This window comes from Bombina bombina, chromosome 2 (assembly GCF_027579735.1).
Source record: "Bombina bombina isolate aBomBom1 chromosome 2, aBomBom1.pri, whole genome shotgun sequence".
In the NCBI taxonomy this organism is placed as follows: Eukaryota; Metazoa; Chordata; class Amphibia; order Anura; family Bombinatoridae; genus Bombina; species Bombina bombina.
This window is the reverse complement of record NC_069500.1, coordinates 1111524821-1111549693: the sequence shown is the minus strand read 5'-3', so window position 1 is coordinate 1111549693 and position 24873 is coordinate 1111524821. Positions and strand designations below refer to the sequence as shown.

Sequence of the window (24873 nt, the reverse complement as noted above, 5' to 3'; positions counted from 1 at the left end):
AAGATCCAATTTATAATAAAGTGCTACGAAATTTGAAATATCTTAAAAACCTATCTATACAATTTTAAACAATAAAATTCTGTGCACCATCAAAAACGGTATCAAATATAAAAAGTGATAACAAATACCATAATATCACAAAAACAAAAAAAATGTGTAATAAATGTGATAAAGTAGTGAACAAATGGTCATAAGTATATTATAGTGTGAAACCTGAATATTTATAAAAGTTCATGTAAGGATATATGTGTTCTTCCAAAATCTTCACGCTTCTAAGCTCAATGTGAGCAATTACTTGATTGTATTGCCGATCCTATGTTATTTGGTGGTCTTTGCAGCTCTTGTGGCGCTTTTTATATTTATATTTTAAATAAATCCTTTTTATTCAAAATCCTGTTCAAGCAACTGTTTACCCAACAGTATAACATTGGGTGTGCGCATAAACCTGAGCTTGGCTATAGCTCCATCTCATGTGAGTAAGCATTTGTACACACACATTCTGCATTTGAAAAGGTTACAGAGTTACGCTATGTGGCATTTTCTCTTTCTTTTCATATGAGGATCAAAAGAAAATAGAAGCGTGAAGATTTTGGAAGAACACATATATCCTTACATGAACTTTTATAAATATTCAGGTTTCACACTATAATATACTTATGACCATTTGTTCACTACTTTATCACATTTATTACATATTCTGCTATGTGCCAAACATTAAAATGTCAAAAAGTTACAGTAAATACACAGTATAACACTTTATTAAAAATGAATATTGCATAAATATATTTTTTTCATGTTTTCATATACTCCAATATAGGCTCCAATACACTTATATATATGTTGATATATGTATACATATGTATTTATGTGTTTATTTGTGTATATATGTCTGTAAATACATATATACACATATAAATACATAAAACATATGTACACATACATAAACATATATTTATACATACATATGCATCTTTAGAGATATAAATGTATGTATACATATGTATTTATGTGTTTATTTGTGTATATATGTCTGTAAATACATATATACACATATAAATACATAAAACATATGTACACATACATAAACATATATTTATACATACATATGCATCTTTAGAGATATAAATGTATGTATCTCAATGTTAAACTCTTTGCCTGACTTTTTTAACACCTGAAATCTCATATCTTTGAGTGCTTATAACTTTTTGTGTAATTTTATTAGATGGTGTTATTATTTTCGATGCATTTTGTGACACTTATTTGTTTTGTGAAACAGTTAACCACAGCTCTGAGGACGCAATAACCTGCCGAGCGTTAACTTGAATTGTGCTCAGGTGATCACGTTTACTTTCAACTTGTAACATGAGCGCAATTTAACCTGCATGCAAATGATTGCGAAAACCTGATATCGCTCGCATGCCGTTTGCACTCCACTCGTTATCTGGCCCAAAATAATTCCACAACATTATTATGTTAACTGTAGCCTGTCTTACCCTTTCTTTCTTCAATTCCAATTTAACAACTAAAATGTATCTCAGTAGAGTTTTCCTATATGAGACACAACAATATATTCGATTTTGATGAGCTGATTTTTCCATTGGCAGTTTTATTTTATTTTTAACTTTGTTCCATGAAGGTCTGTGATAAAACCATTATCACACATATATATGTGCATTTACCTAATAACATGCAGACAACTGTTATTTATACAAACATGTTTGAAATATGATTTCAAAAAGGTTGGCATTTTCATGACAAGGTTTTATGAATTAGAATGGGCTATTTGTAGAGAAAAGTCCTATATGAAGGGAACAGCAATTATACAACAGGCTTCCATGTAGTTCACAATCAAATTCTTCTGGGCTAATGAAGTTTAATTTGTGAAATTGTCCTGTTCTGGATATTATTATAACATTTAAGAATGTATAACCAAACTGCCTCCAATCTAGTCACTTTTGCATTTTGTATCTTGTTGGCATTTCCAAGCTAACACTGAAATATATTTACTTTTGTTAGTCTCAACCTTAGTCTACTGACATTTGTTCTTACTTGTTAGTATCAACATGGTCTCAAAATATTTCTTGCTATTGTATATCAAGGCCGAATGTCTACAGTTTTCTTGCCTTTTACATAAACAATTATTTGTCTCAAGTGTTGTTATTTTCCACTGAGTATATTGCAATAAGGGGGGCGTGTTTGAAGTCCTTCTGTGTCAATTGACAATGTATATGATTTAAACTATATAACCGCATAGTGGGCGGGCAATACACAGAACAGATGTTATACTTTCATTTGCATGGGCTGACAGTCTGTTTCCGAGATCTCGTATCAGGTGTGTAATTTTGCTCCAGTTGAGGATAGAATACATGTTGGTGATATGTTGTATCCAGCCTCTGTAAGTTCCCCTAACAGTTCTGGTGTCAGAAAGTGGTATTCACACAGGGTGATTTATTTTTACTTTCTCTCTGTGAATTTTGGACCGACACGCTGGGGGGAGGCTGCTTTAATATATATATATATATATATATATATATATATATATATATATATATATATATATATATATATATATATATATATATACATATATATTACGAGGGTTTGAGGCCCATCATTCCAGGGGGTGGAGTTCCTTCTGTAGCTGTGTAAAAGTAAAGATTTGAGTTCTTTTGTGTAAACGGTTTGAGTCCGTTGGGTTAATTTATAGTGTTTAGTTAAATAATATATCCCTGCAGCAGAGTTATCACTTGTCAATGTGTGTTGCTTAAAGTGTTATCTACAGTAATTTTTTTGCTGCTTATTGTTTCAGACATCCCAACTCTCCCGGAAGTTCAGGGAGTCTCCCTGATTGTAATAGCGGCTCCTTGATGGCAGCAAATGGAGTGCAATCTCCCTGAAACTCCAAGTACCATGATCCAATGTGGCCGAAATCCAGTAAAGTGTTTCTTTAAGAAATGCCTTTAGTTGCTGGGATGTTATAGAACCCTCAAAGAATGCATCAGTAACCAAAAAGCCCCCACTGATTTTAATAAAATAAAAACACAAATACTTCCTTATTTACTGCACGTAATTTAACTTTGTATTCTAAAATATTTCAGCATTCAACAAGCGTACGGTCACTGAAAAATAGGTTTGTTGTATGTGGTTGTGCAATAAAGCTACTTTTTTTTTTAATGTGACTTTAGTTGGAAGCTACTTTATTTAATGTCTCTATCTTACTTAGGGTTTCAAGGTGTCCAATATATAACTGGGAGGGGGGGATGACGGCGCCCACCCTGAAATTAATTTTTGCAGGTTGAGATATCTGTTGTTTGCTGTGCGTGCTATTGTTTTTTATTTTATTTGCTGTTTGAATGTTGAGGAATGTAAACAAGAGATATTTTTTGGCAATATTCTCATGATGTTATACTTTCATTTGTGTGGGCTGACAGTCTGTTCCCGAGATCTCGTATCAGGTGTGTAATTCTGCTCCAGCTGAGGTTAGAATACTTGTTAGTGATATGTTGTATCCAGCCTCGATAAGTTCCCCTAACATAACGTATTCAATAACCAGCTAAAACATTATCTGGTAACATTTTCTCAGCCACAGATAAACTTATCTATATACGTAACTATTTCCTCTTTTCCCAAGATATTAGTATTTATTAATAAACATTTTTCCAAAAGAAAAAAAGATGCAGTATCAATATAACTCAAAATGAGGGTATGATGACTCAGAGGGAATTATTTGTATTCTTCCTGAGTCTAGGAAAGCATTAATAAATGTTTAACACATTAAAATATGAGGCTGATTTGCTTTAGGGTGTTGAAGCACAGTTAAGCATTGGTTGTATCATGTTAATATTTAATTAGTTTTTTACATCACTTACAAAAATGTCAGAATTACCCACCCTCTTTACTCTTGAGTCCCTCTGTCCTCAAGTGGTGTTAGCTATGGATGCAGGGCCTAAATACCCATGACTTTAACTCGGTGGGGCCGAATTATCATTGTGTCAAGCAGAGATGATCCGATATTGTGGATCATGTCCTCTGCACATCGATAAATGCCGACAGCATACGCTCTCAGCATTTATCATTGCACCAGCAGTTCTTGTGAACTGTTGGTGCAATGCCGCCCCCTGCAGATTCGCAGCCAATCATCCGCTAGCAGGGGGTGTCAATCAACCCGATCGAATACGAGTTGATTTCTGGTGATGTCTGTCCGCCGCCTCAGAGCAGGCAGACAGGTTATGGAGCTGCTTCATAACTTGTGTTTCTGGCGAGTTTGAAGCTCGCCAGAAACACAGGGCATCAAACTCCATACGGAGCTTGATAAATATGCCCCATCATATGAGTGAAGTGGAAAGGGCCCATACTAGGATTAGATACATGACTGAGTGAATTGTTTGTGCACTTAAAGTGAATGTAAATAAACGCAGTGCCGATACCTAATCGTTTGTGTACACTTATTGAATTAAACCGCTAACTTTATTTTTTCAAATAAACTACCATTTCGTTAATAATTATTCCACAAACTTTATGCAGATTTCATTAGAATTCCTCCCAGTTGGCACTTCCGTGTTCTTCACAGTGTGACGTATAGAGCGGTCCCGTTGCGCACCCGTTGAGCTGTGGAACTTTGCATGCGTTAAAAGCCAAATCAGTTACATTCAAATATAGTATTAAATGAATGAATCCATTCATTGAATACTGTCAGCGAATACAGTAGCATATTTCTGATCTTCGCATCTTGCTAATAACAATATAGCCTTGTAAGTATAAATAAGAATAATCAAAATAGGATTTTAATACTAAGACATATTTTATTTGAATGCCTAAAAGCCTATTCTATATATATATATATATATATATATTTATAATGTAAAATCGTATTATAAATATATATAACGATCCAAAAAATGTTTGTTCTTTAATTATTCTTATGAAAAGCACTTTTTTTCCATAATTAAATGCTATAATTTATTGATCCATAAATAATATAACTAATATTATTTACCATTACAAATTTTAGATCTTAGTACAAAAAGAAGAAATTCCAATGGCACTACTTATTAAGTAAATGTAGACTTTTATCCAATAATAAAATACTTGGGTATTATTTAACCAAAGTTACGGATTAGGTGCTGTGTATATTAGAAATTACAAACTTGGAGGTTTGTGGAGAACAGGATTTCTGCACAACAAGTATACACTTATAGCACTCTAAAGTCTGGAAGAGTAAATCACCCTTAGTTGATACTAAAAATCATAGATATGTCAAAATAATGATTGTATTGGGTAAGATAGATAGAGAAAACTAAATTAAAAATTAACTTTTATTAATCAATATTAAAAGTATTTTCATACACACACAACACACAATTAGAACTACGAATAGAGGGAATGGACCAAGCGTGTCCTTATAATCACAAGCAGAAGCGCCTCAATACTTGCTGTGTTAGAAATTGTACATGGAGGGCTGTGTGTTCAAAGATTCTGAGTGTAGACAGCTGGCTGATGGTAATATATATTAAATGAAAGCGTTAATGTCAGACTAAAAGTGTCTGTTTATTGGGTAAATACTACAGCGTTTGAAACCAGTTATTAGGTGTACAAATATGTCACGAACGGAATCGTCTCAAATGAAGTTTGTTACAGAGTATTGATAACAGTGGATAAGCTAAATATAGCTACAATATCTCCATATTATACATTCATTTATTAGTATTTGTGGTGTCACTGTTATACACTTGCTCTTCATTAAATGTTATTATGAGAACAGTTCATAGGTTTCGTAACTACATGAAACAATAGTACCCTTGGTTGAATACAAATGAAGTTAAAGAGTTACTACATGGGACACGCTGGTCGTTCCCTACTAAACGGATCCTAAAACACAGGATCTCACTGGGCTCCTCACCAATGCCCTAACATGTTTCGCCGCTTGTCGGCTTTATCAAAGGGTCCCTTTGATAAAGCCGACAAGCGGCGAAACATGTTAGGGCATTGGTGAGGAGCCCAGTGAGCTCCTGTGTTTTAGGATCTGTTTAGTAGGGAACGACCAGCGTGTCCCATGTGGTAACTCTTTAACTTATTTTTGCTAACAGCTCTGGGGTATAGCATTGCTTATACTAGCCGTGTTTTTCACTGTCGGCATCAACCTCTCACAAGCGCTCAGCTGTCTGATATAATTTGTATACTATTACTTAACCCACAGCCAGCCTCAAGCCTAGCAATACAATACAGACCGAGGTTGTATGTTGCCGCCTTGAATAAACTGTGCGTGGAGTTGGTTGTTAAACTGCTCAATTATTTCTCACAGCTGCCAGCTGACCTTCGGCGTTCATACTGAACAAACTGTGTATAGATTCGATTATCAAATCGCTCACTTATATCATATAGCTATTAGTTGATATACGGCTCTTATACTAAGCAAGATCATAGCAAACTATGTATGAAGTCGGTTGTTAAACTGCTTAATTACTTTTCACAGCTGCTAGCTGACATACGACTCTCATATTGAACAAACTGTGTATAAGATTCGGTTAAGAAACCGCTTACTTATGTTACATAACTGTTAGGTGACATACGACTCTTATATTAAGAAATATCACAGCAAACTAACCAGTAGGAGTGAACTAATAAAACCTAAAAACTATAACTGAAGTGTGGCTGCACTATCTATCATGGTTATATACAACACCATTAATCTTGCCAACCATTAGTATATGCTATATATCAGAAGGTTTATTAAATTAACCCCTACTCACACTAGCATATGATAGCTTTTGCTTAATAATTCTGCAACTCTAATGTGTCACCAAAGACCTCTTAAGAGTTCGTTACCTCCTTTATGAATAGTGGTTTATTATACAAACACAAATTCATTAGCCATCGTTCAAATAGAATTGCTCAAATATAAGCAGCATATCACTGGTGTATTCAACCAAGGGTACTATTGTTTCATGTAGTTACGAAACCTATGAACTGTTCTCATAATAACATTTAATGAAGAGCAAGTGTATAACAGTGACATCACGAATACTAATAAATGAATGTATAATGTGGAGATATTGTAGCTATATTTAGCTTATCCACTGTTATAAATACACTGTAACAAATTTTCCGATCAGCCAATAGAATGCAAGCTCAATCTGATTGGCTGATTGGATCAGCCAATCGGATTGAACTTGATTCTGATTGGCTGATTCCATCAGCCAATCAGAATATTCCTACCTTAATTCCGATTGGCTGATAGAATCCTATCAGCCAATCGGAATTCGAGGGACGCCATCTTGGATGACGTCCCTTAAAGGAACCATCATTCGGCTAGTAGGCTTCGGGAGAAGAGGATGTTCCGCGTCGGAGGTCTGCAAGATGGATCCGGAAGAAAGAAGATTGAAGATGCCGTTGATAGAAGACTTCATCCGGATCATGGACCTCTTCAGCTCCCGCTTGGATGAAGACTTCAGCCGGATCATGGACCTCTTCAGCTCCCGCTTGGATGAAGACTTCAGCCGGATCATGGACCTCTTCAGCCCCCCGCTTGGGCTTGGATCAGGACATCGGAGGAGCTCTTCAGGACGGATCGGTGAACCTGGTATGGTGAAGATAAGGTAGGAAGATCTTCAGGGGCTTAGTGTTAGGTTTATTTAAGGGGGGTTTGGGTTAGATTAGGGGTATGTGGGTGGTGGGTTGTAATGTTGGGGGGGGTTATTCTTTGGGGCATGCCCCGCAAAGGGCCCTGTTCAGGGCTGGTAAGGTAAAAGAGCTTTGAACTGTAGTAATTTAGAATAGGGTAGGGCATTTTTTTATTTTGAATTTTAAATTGTTGTAATATTTTTCTTATGTTTGTAAATATTTTTTTATTTTTGTAACTTAGTTCTTTTTTATTTTTTGTACTTTAATTAGTTTATTTCATTGTAGTTATTTGTAGGAATTGTATTTAATTTATTTATTGATAGTGTAGTGTTAGGTTTAATTGTAGGTAATTGTAGGTATTGTATTTAATTAATTTAATGATAGTATAGTGTTAGGTTTAATTGTAACTTAGGTTAGGATTTATTTTACAGGTAATTTTGTAATTATTTTAACTAGGTAGCTATTAAATAGTCCTTAACTATTTAATAGCTATTGTACCTGGTTAAAATAATTACAAAGTTGCCTGTAAAATAAATATTAATCCTAAAATAGCTACAATGTAATTATAATTTATATTGTAGCTATATTAGGATTTATTTTACAGGTAAGTATTTAGCTTTAAATAGGAATAATTTATTTAATAAGAGTTAATTAATTTCGTTAGATGTAAATTATATTTAATTTAGGGGGGTGTTAGTGTTAGGGTTAGACTTAGCTTTAGGGGTTAATACATTTATTAGAATAGCGGTGAGCTCCAGTCGGCAGATTAGGGGTTAATAATTGAAGTTAGGTGTCGGCGATGTTAGGGAGGGCAGATTAGGGGTTAATACTATTTATTATAGGGTTAGTGAGGCGGATTAGGGGTTAATAACTTTATTATAGTAGCGCTCAGGTCCGGTTGGCAGATTAGGGGTTAATAAGTGTAGGCAGGTGGAAGCGACGTTGTGGGGGGCAGATTAGGGGTTAATAAATATAATATAGGGGTCGGCGATGTTAGGGCAGCAGATTAGGGGTACATAGGGATAATGTAAGTAGCGGCGGTTTATGGAGCGGCAGATTAGGGGTTAATAATAATATGCAGGGGTCAGCGATAGCGGGGGCGGCAGATTAGGGGTTAATAAGTGTAAGGTTAGGGGTGTTTAGACTCGGGGTACATGTTAGGGTGTTAGGTGCAGACGTAGGAAGTGTTTCCGCATAGCAAAAAATGGGGCTGCGTTAGGAGCTGAACGCGGCTTTTTTGCAGGTGTTAGGTTTTTTTTCAGCTCAAACAGCCCCATTGTTTCCTATGGGGGAATCGTGCACGAGCACGTTTTTGAGGCTGGCCGCTTGCGTAATCAACTCTGGTATCGAGAGTTGAAGCTGCGTTAAAAATGCTCTACGCTCCTTTTTTGGAGCCTAACGCAGCCTTTATGTGGACTCTCAATACCAGAGTTGTTTTTATGGTGCGGCCAGAAAAAAGCCGGCGTTAGTTTTTCGGGTCGTTACCGACAAAACTCCAAATCTAGCCATAAGAGTCTACACTAGTTCAGTCATATATTTCCTGTACTACAATTATTTTTTCTGGCTATTATTTATAAGCCAGTCAATATATTGAACCTATTTCCATTAATATATGACTATGGAAAGAATTACGCAAAATTTATAGCGTTTTATGATTATAAGGACACGCTTGGTCCATTCCCTCTATTCATAGTTTTAATTGTGTGTTGTGTGTGTATGAAAATACTTTTAATATTGATTAATAAAAGTTAATTTTTAATTTAGTTTTCTCTATCTATCTTACCCAATACAATCATTATTTTGACATATCTATGATTTTTAGTATCACCTAAGGGTGATTTACTCTTCCAGACTTTAGAGTGCTATAAGTGTATACTTGTTGTGCAGAAATTTTAGATCTTATTTATGGAATTTTTTTCAATATATTTTTTTATCTTACATACAGGGGCCGATTTATTAAGCTCCGTATGGAGCTTGATGCCCCTTGTTTCCAACGAGCCTTCAGGCTCGCCGGAAACAGAAGTTATGAAGCAACGGTCTAAATACCAATGCTCCATAACTTGTCTGCCTGCTCTGAGGCAACCCGATCGAATACGATAGATGATAAATGTCTGCTTGCACTTTGTTAAATATACCCAATAAACTTTCTAGGATAATTCCATTTTTTTTGCTGTTTGCATGAGAATTCTATCTATTTTACTTTCAAAGCTATACATTTATTATAAATTAAAACAGAATTAAAAAATAATTAAATACATTCTTTATTTATTTATTTCAATGCTCTCTATATTATAAATATCATTTTTTCTAATATTGTTGTATTAATGATAATAAAATTATATTAAAAAAGAATATTGATAAAATTTAAAAATTTAAATAATTTAAAATAATAGTTTTGGGCATTGAAATATAGTAACAAACAAGCTATATAAAAAGAAATGATTCTGATTTATCATATTCGGCAATATATCTGTAAATTGTTATAACACATTGGTAGATAATATCAACTTAGGGTATACAATTTCATTATATATTAATCTATTTCTCAAATGAATCCGTAAAATAACATGTCATACCGCTACTTACTTTTAGGCGATCGGTGTAGATTGCTCTATTTACCTAATCAGGACTATAGAGAATGCGCGTCCCATTAACGCACATCTGAACAGAATAGGAAGAATTGGGTTTAATGCATGCGCAGAAGAAGTGCATGACGTTTCAAAAAAGGGGGGGGGGAAATGATTGGCAATTGTATTTCACTAGAAGTGTCAATCAATCAGATAAAATGGCGGGCGGAGGAAGTGCGGAAAGAATGAGAGGAGTAAAAAGGGATAATTTAGTGTTATTAGTTATTTATAAAAAAAAACAATGAATTAAAGGGCCAGTCTACACCGGAATTGTTATTGTTTTAAAAGATAGATAATCCCTTTATTACCCATTCCCCAGTTTTGCATAACCAACAAAGTTATATTTATATACTTTTTACCTCTGTGATTATCTTGTATCTAAGCCTCTGCAAACTGCCCCTTTATTTCAGTTCTTTTGACAGACTTGCAGTTTAGCCAATCAGTGCTGGCTCCCAGGTAACTTCACGTGCATGAGCACAGTGTTAACTATATGAAACACATGAACTAACACCCTCTAGTGGTGAAAAACTGTTAAAAAGCATTCTGAAAAGAGGTGGCCTTCAAGGTCTAAGAAATTAGCATATGAACCTCCTAGGTTAAGCTTTCAACTAAGAATACCAAGAGAAGAAAGCAAAATTGGTGATAAAAGTAAATTGGAAATTGGTTTAAAATTACATGCCCTATCTGAATCATGAAAGTATATTTTGGACTAGACTGTCCCTTTAAAGTTGCCCTATTTTGGCCAAAAGAATAATATGGCGTTAACGGCTGTCCTTAACTTTACATTCACTTTAAGTCACAGATCTGGGGTCTAGACTTTTCAGGTTTTGATTTAAAGTACTCTCCGCAAAAGGTCATATGTATCATATCGGTGTGTTGTTCTTTACACAATATAAAATGCTATGGACTCGGGGGGCTTCACTCTGATCATAAGGGTGATCTAGAACTTTCAGACAAGTGAGAGGAAGTTCTGAGGGCAGCCAGATTGGGGGCCAAGAAATACAAGAGTTCTTCCAATGTGTGTTACAAATATACATAACACACAAAAAAGAAATGTTAGACACCAATCGGATCATACACAAATGGATATCTTTTTTGAGATATAAATAATAATGTATATATAAGATATTCAATGCACATGTTTTTATGCAAGGCTAACAACCTTTTGTAGTTACATAAACAGATTAATATCAGATATTAATTCCACATAAAAATGTGTTGCCATTGAAGTATGAACTTTTTATCATACTGTTATGTTTATTACATTATTGTTTACAATAATTTTATTACAGTCATTGAGAATAATATTGTACTAACCATAGAGGACTCATCTTAAATGTAAGCACAAGTCTACACAGCGTGTGAATATATTGTATTGTACAACTTTAAAACAAGAACCAGCATTATGCTGGAAAGTAGATGAAATGTTGTAATGCTTTTTAAGACATTTATAAAGTAAAATGCAAACAATTATTTTTACATGCGATGAGACAATCTCAATACTTATTTTATGTACAGTTGCAAGAAAAAGTATGTGAAACCTTTGGAATGATATGGATTTCTGCACAAATTGGTTATGAAATGTGATCTGATCATCATCTAAGTCACAACAATAGACAATCACAGTCCGCTTAAACTAATAACACACAAAGAATTAAATGTGGCCATGTTTTTATTGAACACACCATGTAAACATTCACAGTGCAGGTGGAAAAAGTATGTGAACCCCTAGAATAATGACATCTCCAAGAGCTAATTGGAGTGAGATGTCAGCCAACTGGAGTCCAATCAATGAGATGAGATTGGAGGTGTTGGTTACAGCTGCCCTGCCCTATAAAAAACACACACCAGTTCTGGGTTTGCTTTTCACAAGAAGCATTGCCTGATGTGAATGATGCCTCACACAAAAGAGCTCTCAGAAGACCTACGATTAAGAATTGTTGACTTGCATAAAGCTGGTAAGAGTTATAAAAGTATCTCCAAAATCCTTGATGTTCATCAGTCCATGGTAAGACAAATTGTCTATAAATGGAGAAAGTTCAGCATTGCTGCTACTCTCCCTAGAAGTGGCCGTCCTGTAAAGATGACTGCAAGAGCAAAGTTTAGACTGCTCAATGAGGTGAAGAAGAATTCTAGAGTGTCAGCTAAAGACTTACAAAAGTCACTGGCAAATGCTAACATCCCTGTTAGCGAATCTACAATACGTAAAACACTAAACAAGAATGGATTTCATGGGAGGATACCACAGAGGAAGCCACTGCTGTCCAAACAAAACATTGCTGCACGTTTACAGTTTGCACAAGAGCACCTGGATGTTCCACAGCAGTACTGGCAAAATATTCTGTGGACAGATGAAACCAAAGTTGAGTTTTTTGGAAGAAACACACAACACTATGTGTGGCGAAAAAGAGGCACAGCACACCAACATCAAAACCTCATCCCAACTGTGAAGTATGGTGGTGGGGGCATCATGGTTTGGGGCTGCTTTGCTGCGTTAGGGCCTGGAACGATTGCTAGCATCGAAGGAAAAATGAATTCCAAAGTTTATCAAGACATTTTGCAGGAGAACTTAAGGCCATCTGTCTACCAGCTGAAGATCAATAGAAGATGGGTGTTGCAACAGGACAATGACCCAAAGCATAGAAGTAAATCAACAACAGAATGGCTTAAACAGAAGAAAATACGCCTTCTGAAGTGGCCCAGTCAGAGTCCTGACCTCAACCCGATTGAGATGCTGTGGCATGACCTCAAGAAAGCGATTCACACCAGACATCCCAAGAATATTGCTGAACTGAACAGTTCTGTAAAGAGGAATGGTCAAGAATTACTCCTGACCGTTGTGCACGTCTGATCTGCAACTACAGGAAACGTTTGGTTGAAGTTATTGCTGCCAAAGGAGGTTCAACCAGTTATTAAATCCAAGGGTTCACATACTTTTTCCACCTGCACTGTGAATGTTTACATGGTGTGTTCAATAAAAACATGGCAACATTTAATTCTTTGTGTGTTTTTAGTTGTCTATTGTTGTGACTTAGATGATGATCAGATCACATTTTATGACCAATTTGTGCAGAAATCCATATCATTCCAAAGGGTTCACATACTTTTTCTTGCAACTGTACATAAAATAAGTATTGAGATTGTCTCATCGCATGTAAACATAATTGTTTGCATTTTACTTTATAAATGTCTTAAAAAACATTACAACATTTCATCTACTTTCCAGCATAATGCTGGTTCTTGATTGGATGGAAACAATATTATTATTTTAATGTTTCTTATTCCATTCCAAAAACAAATTACTCATTCAGTGAATATTAATTTCCTGAGCAAATATATTGATCATGGCTGTTGATGTTATTTAGAATATTAGGAGCTATTAATTTTAATCTTCATATAAAGCTGAAAATAATAGTGTCTCAGTTATTCTGCCATGTTGGCTATATTTAATGCCACAAGCTTATATTTTAATCATAAAGGCACAGATTATGAACCTTTTCCAAGCATAATAAAAGGTACATTTAACAAATTTACCATAGACTATAATGGTGATGTTTGTAGCTACATTTGGGCTCCATTTATCGAGCAGCGGATGCTGCTTCAGAGGCCCATTGTTTCAGGCTCGCCTGAAACGCATGGTAGGAAGCAGCGATTTTAAGACCCATAAATTCATCCTGATCCGATACAATTGGGATGATTGACAGCCCCTGCTAGCAGCCTAGTGGCCGACCCTTGAGCAGGGGGCAGCATTGCACAAGCATTTCTGATAAAATGCATGTGCAATGATAAATGCAAACAGTGTATTCTGTTTACATTTAGCGATGTCCAGGGGGCTCGATACTTATAATAGAGGAGCTGGTGTCTTTGGAGCTCATGTGTATCATATATGAGTCATTTGATTAAAACATTATTAAAGCTATGGTTCATCCTTTTTTTTTTGTTATTGGAACCAAAGAACGTCCACAGCACTCCAAAATGTTAACAGCAATTTATTGTAATGAATAAAAAAGCTTTGTTATTCATTACAATAAATTGCTGTTAAAATTTTGCAGTGCTGCGGATGTTCTTTGGTTCCATTGGCTGTTTGGAGATTCAGCAGTGTCTCCTGTCTACACGTGCACCCCCTATACAGTTGTGCTGTACCTACTCTCGTTTATTGTTTTTTAGTTATAGTCAACTTATGATCAAGGTGTTTTCTTTAAAGCAGGGGCGTATTAATGCATAGGCCAAAAGGCCGGTGCCTAGAGCGACATATTTTTTGGGCGGCATTTTCCATTGTACTGAATATCTGGCCATGCTTTAAAAAATAAAATGCCCAGGCAGCTTACTGACGAGCGGTCACGTGACCGGCTTTTCTGATCAGTGTGAGAACTGGAGCGGGGCGTGATAGAGGGAGCCACTGCCTACCTGTTAGAGATACCCACAAGGCCCGGACTGGCCATTGGGCATTCCAGGCATATTCCCGGTGGGCCGACCATGTTAGCTTAGCCCCACCAACCAGTCAATAGAACTACCTGATATTTAAAGTTCCCATGTGGTATGGCGGTGGCTGTATCTGCGTGCCTGGGCTTCTCTAAAGAAAGGAGGAGGGGATGGGAGGAGTATCAGCCGCTTTGCCTCTGAAAAGCAGCTCTAAGGGACCAGAGGTAACTTAAGATGTGAGTAAGTGTAACAATATGATACATTTATAAAACACACTGCATGCAGCCACATTATTTTCCTAGTCTGAGATTTCATTCTATATTACTAATCCGGACAGTGTGGGAGTAGCACTACAACTAGAATTTTGTAGCGCTACTCCCACACTGTAGAGCCGGATCACAGTAATAGAGAATGAAATCTCTGACTGGGAAAATAATATTGCTGCATGCAGTGTGTATTGCATAGAGGGTATAAAGGCTGCCCCAGGAGAATCCACTAAGAGCACAAGCTAGATGGGACACAGCACAGCCAAGAGGAAGCAACCTTGTGCCTCCAGTATCCCGTTCTTCCATCCCCAGAGCCCGGCCTCTCATTTTCAAACACAGGGCTGTAAAAAGTGCAGAACGGTCTCTCAGACTGGGAAAAGTATGAATGTTTTGTATAGAAAAGCAGTCACGCTTTTCTATACAAATCACACAAACTGTTCCTGGTCTGAGAGACCTTCTGCACTTTTTAGAGCCCTGTGTTTGAAAATGAGAAAACTTCTGTTGCTCTGTCCAGTGTTGGAATTGCTTTTTCTCAGAAGCTTAGTGACATGAACGGATTCTCTATGCGCAACTCCATAAGCATGCAGAACTCGCCCACCTTCAAATCATTTGAGGAACATGTTGGGTCAATAAAGATCAGAGGTGGTGATGAAAATGGCAGCAAGAATTTGCACTATATTGACTGGATACTGGTCCCTTCTAGAGTGATCTGTATGTCCAAAGATAGTGTTGTAAAATAGGGTGGAGTCCTCAGATTTTTGAACATCTACAGCATTTTAGTGATTAACTTTTTATTCTGCAAAGCTGAATAAGTGTAATGTATATTGTATTTCCTTTGTTCTGACCAATTATCTGCAAAAATGTGTGACTTGATCCAGGGAGTTGTTTCATTTATTTACTCATTGTCACATACCTGTCAGTATGTTTTTTATTACACTGAGCGCAAATGACATGATTGGAATTTTTATAAATTTTGATTCAATTTTGGCTAGATAATTTTGCTTATATGAATTTAAAATTATGAATTGATTTTGATAATGTTAACACTGATCTATGTATATATATATTTTTAAAATTAATTCATTAAAGGGACAGTCAACACTTCCGTTAACATTATTTGATATTGAAAATCAAAAACCGAAGATCCGCCTGCACTATACCCCTTCTGCCTTGCCGCTTTGCTTCTGTACTAATCATCTTCGCTAACTTCTCTAATGCCAGGTAAATATGGCAGCTGAACCCCCCCACCATTATGTAGCTGCCTTCTTCTTCAAATGATCATCAAATCAGAATCCAATCCTCGGTCAGAAATATCAAATAATGTTAACGGAAGTGTTGACTGTCGCTTTAAGTGCAGGTGCTAGATAGAAATATGCTGTTTTGCTCTTCCTGTCTCTCTCTCTCATCTGCCATATCTCCCTCCTTCTCCCCCTCCCTTCCTAATATTAATTTTGGAAATGCAAAGAAAAAGTCATGTTGCACCCTAACCAAAAAAAATTGTCTAAAAAAGGCCTAAACCTGGGGGGGGGTCTAGGGCAGCACAAAACCTAAGTACGCCACTGCTTTGAAATATTAGCTTTTATTATGAAATATTTATGTCAATATTCAAATATGCTCTAAAAATATTTTGAGGTATTCTATTATATGTTGGTAGTCATAACAAATAACCTTTAGCTGTGTGTATCTGTGAACGGAAGTATGTAACAGAAATCACACTACGCTAACTAATTATTGTTTTTTTTTCCTTTTCAAATTTGCAGATTGCATTATGGTACTTGCATCCTCCATATGTAAATGGAATACAGGCTGTTATAACTTTGATATTGAGGTTTTTTTTTAGCATTTCTTTACCTTTCACTGAAGAACAGTTCTGGACTTCTTAGACATTTTTGGCGATTGCACTATACACATCAACCCATTTACTGTCATAAGGCTTTTTTTTCTTTTCTTTTTTAAAACTTCTCGGGATGAAACTAACATTTTTGAATGATTAAGGAAACCTTTCAGTAAAAGAGGAGTTACATCATGTGAGAATCTTGAGCCTCTGTGTTTTTCAGGGGGCTTGTGGAATATATTAGAATACTGACTTTGGAGCTGTAGTATCAATCTCCTCATCGTTCACTTTCACTCTTTTTACACTACTGTCATCTTACTCAGTCACCTGTCTCTCTGTATTTCCCTCGCCCTGTTTCTCTCTGTGCCTTCCCTGTCATTATCTTTCTTTCTTCCTTTTTCCTTGTCACTACTTTTTTACTATCATTACCTTCATTATCTCTTTTTCTCTCATTCGTTCCTGCTAGTCTGAATCCCTCTCTAGCCTCCTTTTTTTGTCTTACTCCCCCATTTCACTATCACCCCTCTCCCCATTTAAACTCCATAGGCCCCTCACCTTTCTTTCTATCTTTTACTCAATCACCAGAAATCAACCAACCACCTGTAATTCCAGTGCTGAACTTGATCTTACATATTGTAAAGCAGTGTATAAAATCTGTAAATTATTCTTCCATTTGTTAGTTGTCATTTTCTACAGTCAAGAAAATGTACAGGAAATGTTACACAGATGTTTTTCCAAACTCAGAAGCACAAATTCCTCACAAACAGAAATACTTGTATCATGTATGCGAAAAGTGCTTTCAAAAATAATTTTCAAGTTAATTGGTATTGCTTTGTGAACAATTCTGTCATGAGTTATATGTTTCTAATTATTTATTTTTTAAATATGAAATTACGTCACATCTATTCAATATTTATTTAGCAAAATTATGCAATGGGGCTTTTTGTTGTGTTAGGTTATAATACAGATGCATTTCCCTTTTCAAATTTGAAAAATAAAATTCTTTTTAACATTTATAACTTTGTATCTGAGACCGGTTGCAGATTTAGTGCTCTCTGGGTAGTCAATAATGGGCCTAGGTGGTTCTAAATGGTCCTTAGAGAGAATCTGGTGTTCTGGAGGAAGAGTCTAGCGAGTTCAGAAGTTGGGAAAAAAATGTACATTTCAAACACTCAGGATTGGGTTTGGGTGTTAAAGGGACAGTCAACACAAAAATTGTTATTGTTTAAAAAGATAGACAACGCCTTTACTACCCATTCCCCAGCTTTGCACAACCAACATTGTTATATGAATATACTTTATAACATTTAAGCCTCTAAATTTCTGCCTGTTTCTAAGCCACTACAGAAATGTAATCACATGCTTTTTTAATTTGCTTTTCACATCAAGAGACTGCTAGTTCATGTGGACCATATAGATAACATTGTGTTCACGCCCATGGAGTTATTTAATAGTCAGCACAACACAGCACTAATTGGCTAAAATGCAAGTCAATAGATAATAAATAAAAAGTCACGCGTTCAGGGGGCTGTCAGAAGAGGTTAAGATACAAGTTAATCACAGAGGTAAAAAGTATATTAATATAACAGTGTTGTTTATGCATAACTGGGGAATGGGTAATAAAGGGGTTATCTATCTTTTAAAACAATAACAATTCTGGTGTAGACTGTCCCTTTAACATGGTTTTCATAGAGAAACCTGGTCATAAATAGTAGAGGGACATTATGATTTATCTATTAGTTCAGGTTCTATTGAAATTTTCAGAAAATTTAATGTTGACTTTCATGTCCTATTAAATAATATAAATAATATGTAAAAAAATAAATAATTGGAAATTCAGATTCAATGAGAGCAAAACACAGAAAAGACATTTGAGTTTTTATAGAGGTCGTCATTTTAACGTCTTATTAGAGCTTGAAAGTCAGAGCTCAAACTACTCCTAAAATTATTATTCATATCTTTTTTAAAGATTTTACACTTCATAACCCAGAAAATGTTTCCTCATATTTCTACTACTGGTTCCACAATAGATTAATTGAATAAGAATAAAATCACAAGACTGAAACCAGAACAAATGTTCACAACCTAATTATTTGGTAACACTCTATCCTATATTATAAAAGACAAGAGTTTGTCTGAAGCCGTCATGCGCAGTTCAGACAAACTCTTGCAGCTGATCGCACGCGCAGGCGGTGAAACAACGCAGCGCGAGGACCCGGCAGCAGAGATGATCGCACGCGCAGGGGGTGAAACAACGCAGCGCGAGGACCCGGCAGCAGAGATGATCGCACGTGCAGGGGGTGAAACAACGCAGCCCGGCAAGGAGAGAGAGAGAGAGAGAGAGAGAGAGAGAGAGAGAGAGAGAGAGAGAGAGAGAGAGAGAGAGAGAGAGAGAATAAATATCACACAACACGGCCCGTGTCAACGGGCTTTAGGACTAGTTATGTATAAAAAAGAAGCAACACTTTATTTTAATTGCTAATCAGCAGTGTTGTATTTAAAACTATACATTCAGAAGTAATGCAAAATAAAAAAATCTTTTTAAAAAAAAACATCTAAGTATTTTGTAATATGGTTTTATTAAATGGATCTCAATGAGTCAGTAAATAATAATAATAATAATAATAATAATAATAATGCAAAGATAAAATACTCTTTTTGTGAGGGGGGGGGGTGTAGGGATGAATCTGTCCAACTCAAAAGCATTTTTAATTTATCTAGAATTTATGTGTCAAAGAAGTATATTATATTGTAACCTAAGACAACAAATCTAACCAAACCTCTTCAGTATAACCACCAAATGAAACTGAGATGATAATAGCTTAACAATTCACTCAACAGTGATAAATAAAGAATTGTGTTGAGTTGACTTGTGTGTTCAGTTGAAGGGCTGTAATTAACTTGCGTCCATCGTATGATCATGATAATACAGTCGTATGGAAGCCACTGTAATTTAAATAGAAGAGGAACAAACAGTTTCAAATTATTTTAAAATTCTGTATGCGTGACAAACCCGAAAAGCATTACTATTTTATATAATTGATTCCTATCTCATTTAAGTACTGCCATAAGCATTATAGTTGGACATTGCACAATGTCTGGAATTAAAGAGTAAACACACATAGATAAATAATTTAGACTAAAATGGCCCCTGCAATTTAATTAATGAATTTGTATTTTCTACAGTCTATTCACTGGTGCCTAAATGCTTCTGCAGTTGATAATTGTATTATCTGGTGGTATAGACAAAAAATAAACTTTATTATAGTCTGTGTAGACTTTTACATTTACTACTATTTAATCATTTTACTACCGCATTGGCAATAAGTCCTATGAGATAAGTGAATATTTGAGACAGGCTGTATGAAATAGCAAATTAATTCAAAAGACTGTAGAATACATTTTAGTCTTGCAAAATCAATGTTATGGTATGTGCTCTTTTATATGTCTGTCTCCATTCTTTACATGTCTTAGGTAAAGTGTATGTTTTTTAGATGCAAGCAGTTTTTGTATTGGTTCAAGCAAGTAAATAACCAGTTTCTTTCTTTGATTACGAGTTCTAATGATTAAATGTATCTAGTAGATCTATCACAAAAGAGCACACAGTAAGCTTAAAGTGATGGTTGACCTTGACACAGTGTTCATTTCTCAATTATGTGACGTTTCCACCTCTAAACCAATAGCCGTGCTAGTCATCTGACAGTGTTCTGTATGCTCTAACGGCTATTGGTTTAGAGGTAAAAACGTCACCTCATTGAAAAAAGAGCGCAGAGCCGTGGGTGGCCGGAGAAATTGACTTTACCGAGGAGCCAACGACAGAGACAAGGTGAGTTTAGCACCCTATTATTACTAAGTAATCAATTTAAGTCCACTTTATTTTAAATTATGGTAAATCCTAGAATTTAAAAAAATTTACCATCACTTTAAGATGTTTACTTTTGTATAAATCAGTGCTTAAAACGTCCCTAAACTTCCCCTTTCTTTTCCACTTTTAAAGGTTGTTTTTCTAGCTTTAACAGAAATAATCACTTACAATATCAAATACTGTTTATTATTTAAAACACAATAAAGTATTTCATAATATTATTTGGAATTTAAGTATTCTCACCAGCCCAAAAATGGTAGGAAAAGAATGCCACTTAATTACTACAAGGGCACAAAGGGGATATTGTTGTAGGTTACACACAGTTACATTTTATTAGCTATTTTGTCATTAGTATTTGGCGTTTTGTTTTTTAATAACAGTGCTACCTAGAAATTGTTTTCTTGAAGACATTTCTCTTCATTTATTTGCTGATTTTGAACACAAGATTTCAATTCCACATCGCTCGTTGCTTTTCAAAAGTATTCTACCTCTTCTGAGAGTACCTGTCTTAGAGAAATGAATAATGCATAAGTAGCATCGTGACGGCTATTCTACAATTATTAAACCTTAACAGCATGTATATTTTCTATTTCTGCCAAGCAAAACTGTGAATAGTCCAGATTAAGATTCCAGAAAGATTTTTTGGCACTGTTGAAAACTAATTTTGGTAAACTATGAAAGGAGTTTCACCAGCAGAAAACATTTACACAAATAACTTAGGCGAATTGTTATTGTAAAATTAATAATATCATGTTATAAAAATAACAATATATGTTTTACATTTTACTGTCCAACTACATGCAATTTCATGAGAAAACATTTGTTATCAGATGCAAATATGCTCTATATACACAAGTATACAAATATTATTAATGTCCACTGACAGCTGCTTACTAGGCGTGTGCAGAAATATGTAAAACATATTGTTTTATTGTGAAGTGCTCTTTAAAAATATAATCCGTTTCTTCTGAGTTTTCCGTGCAAAGCTATGTAAACTTTGCATTTTCTCTCCTTAATGGCGTTTCCCTGATGTCTCATGTCCATCTCATGCCCTAGTAAAGTCATAAACCAGATTCCACAGACAGATTCTTTAGGGAAATCTCTTTCTTCATTACAGTTCTTAAATTATTAAATGTAGTATATTCTATATATAATTTATTCTTAATAAGATGCCGTTTATTCTCCAACCATACTAACATTGTTGAACATGATTAATGATGGACAGCCTTAAAGAAGTAACATTTGTCGTTTCTCAATGTTATTATACACTGGTAGATTGTGGTGGACAAGTGTCTTGGCAGTTGGCATTTGTTCCATTTATCTCCTTTACTTCTAGCTGCTTCTTTTTTGCTTGGAAAGCAACAGAAACTTCAGGGTGTATTGAGTCCATTCTCTGCTCACATTTAAAAGCTGTAAGAAATGCAGTTCTATAATTGTTGTTCATCCATCCATAGAGGATTGGGTTGGCAAAGGTAGAACACATAGCTATCACATGAAATACTGTATATATAAATTTGTATTCATTCAAATCCAAAACTTGGCTATCAATGTCACTTGCTAGTTGAAATGCATGAAACGGCAGCCAACTCACAGCAAACACCACCACTACAGCTACCAGCATTTTTGTAGTTTTGCGTCGTCGTTGGTGATAATGATCATTTCCTCCTCCTGGGCTTACATGATTTTTTAATTTTGTCCATATCCTGATATAAGCAAAAGAAATAATGGCTAAAGGCAAAACATACTGAATTAATAACATTGAAATACTATAAATGGTACTGTAATTAAGATGTCCAACAGGCCATCTTTCTGAACATACTTGGATTTTAAAATCGGAAGAAATTTCAATCAGAGTATATTCCTTGAAGATTGCCAATGGACTAGCTAGCAGTGCGCTACAAGCCCAAGTAATGCCTATAATAATAAAGCAAATTTTTGTTGAAATCTTGCTCTCTAAATGATATACAATGCATCTATGTCTGTCTAGTGCAATAACCATAAGTGTAACAGTTGACACATGAACTGCTAATCCTTGTGCATAAGTAACCAAGTGGCACAATACTGTTCCAAATTTCCACTCATCCAGAAGAGTGTAAACCAATGTAAAAGGAAGGCACAATGTGTTAACCATCAGATCTGACACAGCCAAATTCACTATGAAATAGTTTGTAACTGTTCGCATAGTTTTAAACTTGATAACAACGTAGATGACAAGAGAATTTCCAACAAATCCCAGAAGAATGATGGAACTGTATGCTATTATAAGAATAACTTGTACTCCTACCAACTTTGTAATATCATTTAATTCTGGCTTTTGAACATCATTAAGCAGTGTAGTAAGTCCAGGTATATAAAGCAAGGTGTTCATCTCACTTTTGATATCTTCTGTTCTGTTTTCATCTTTGTCTGATGCAATCATCCCCATTTTGTTGACAGTCTTTCCAACTGCATGAAGAATAGAGAAACCTTAAAGATTAAAAAAAATAAAGAATTAGAGTAAATTCTGGATGATACAAACATTCGGCTAGATTACGAGTTTTGTCGGTAATGGTGTGCGGTGCTAATGAGCAGTTTATGCTCACCGCTCACCTCAGACAACGCTGGTATTACGGGGGTTTTTAAACCCGGCGAGTGAGCGAAGAGCAAAATTTTGCTCCACATCTCACATCAATACCAGCGCTGCTTACAGTAGCGGTAAGCTGGCTAAACGTGCTTGTGCACAATTTCCCCATAGGAATCAATGGGGGAGAGCTGGCTGAATAAAAACCTGCAAAAAAGCAGTGTTTAGCTCCTAATACAGCCCCATTGATTCCTATGGGGAAAGAAAATTTATGTTTACAACTAACACCCTTACATGAACCCCCGAGACTAAACACCCCTAATCTTACACTTATCAACCCCTAATCTGCCGCCCTGCTATCGCTGACACCTACATTATATTATTAACCCCTAATATGCCGCTCCGGACACCGCCGCCACCTACATTATACTTATGAACCCCTAATCTGATGCTCCCAACATCGCCACAACCTACCTTTTATTTAGTAACCCCAAAATCTGACGCCCCCAATGTCGCCGCAACCTAACTACACTTATTAACCCCTAATCTGCCGTCCCCAACGTCGCCGCCACTATAATAAAGTTATTAATCCCTAAACCTAATTCTAACCCTAACCCCCCCTAACTTAAATATAATTTAAATAAATCTAAATAAAATTACTACAATTAACTAAATAATTCCTATTTAAAACTAAATACTTACCTATAAAATAAACCCTAAGCTAGCTACAATATAACTAATAGTTACATTGTAGATAGTTTAGGATTTATTTTTATTTTACAGGCAACTTTGTATTTATTTTAACTAGGTACAATAGTTATTAAATAGTTATCAACTATTTAATAGCTACCTAGCTAAAATAAATACAAAAGTACCTGTAAAATAAAACCTAACCTAAGTTACAATTACACCTAACACTACACTATAATTAAATTAATTCCCTACATTAAATTAAATTAATTACACTTAAATAAAATAAACTAAAGTACAAAAAAACACTAAATTACAGAAAATAAAAAAAAAATTACACGTTTTTTAAACTAATTACACCTAATCTAATCCCCCTAATGAAATAAAAAAGCCCCCCAAAATAATAAAAATCCCTACCCTATACTTAATTACAAATAGCCCTTAAAAGGGCTTTTTTGTGGGGCATTGCCCCAAATTAATCAGCTCTTTTACCTGTAAAAAAAAATACAATACCCCGCAACATTAAAACCCACCACCCACACAACCAACCCTACTCTAAAACCCTCCCAATCCCCCCTTAATAAAACCTAACACTAACCCCTTAAAGATCACACTACCTTGAGACGTCTTCACCCAACCGGGCAGAAGTGGTCCTCCAGATGAGCAGAAGTCTTCATCCAAGCCGGGATGAAGAGGTCCTCCAGATGGGCAGAAGTCTTCATCCAAACGGCATCTTCTATCTTCATCCATCCGGAGCGGAGCGGGTCCATCTTCAAGACATCTGACGTGGAGCATCCTCTTCTGTCTTCATCCGGCGACTAAATGACGGTACCTTTAAGTGACGTCATCCAAGATGGCGTCCCTTCAATTCCGATTGGCTGATAGAATTCTATCAGCCAATCAGAATTAAGGTAGAAAAAATCCTATTGGCTGATCCAATCAGCCAATAGGAGTAAAGTTCAATCCTATTGTCTGATCCAATCAGCCAA

General features: G+C 35.6%; 1 protein-coding gene across 1 annotated transcript; it reads right to left on the bottom strand.

Annotated features, from left to right (window-relative positions):
- Nucleotides 1-21379: 21379 nt before the first annotated feature.
- Nucleotides 21380-23059, bottom strand: NPY2R (neuropeptide Y receptor Y2). The gene has a single exon (XM_053700835.1). The coding sequence runs from the start codon at nt 23057-23059 to the stop codon at nt 21896-21898; it is 1164 nt and encodes a 387-aa protein (XP_053556810.1). The 3' UTR covers nt 21380-21895.
- Nucleotides 23060-24873: the final 1814 nt, after the last annotated feature.

Coding starts and splice junctions, on each gene's coding strand:
- NPY2R (XM_053700835.1), bottom strand. CDS start 23,059: ATGGGGATGATTGCATCAGACAAAGATGAAAACAGAACAGAAGATATC.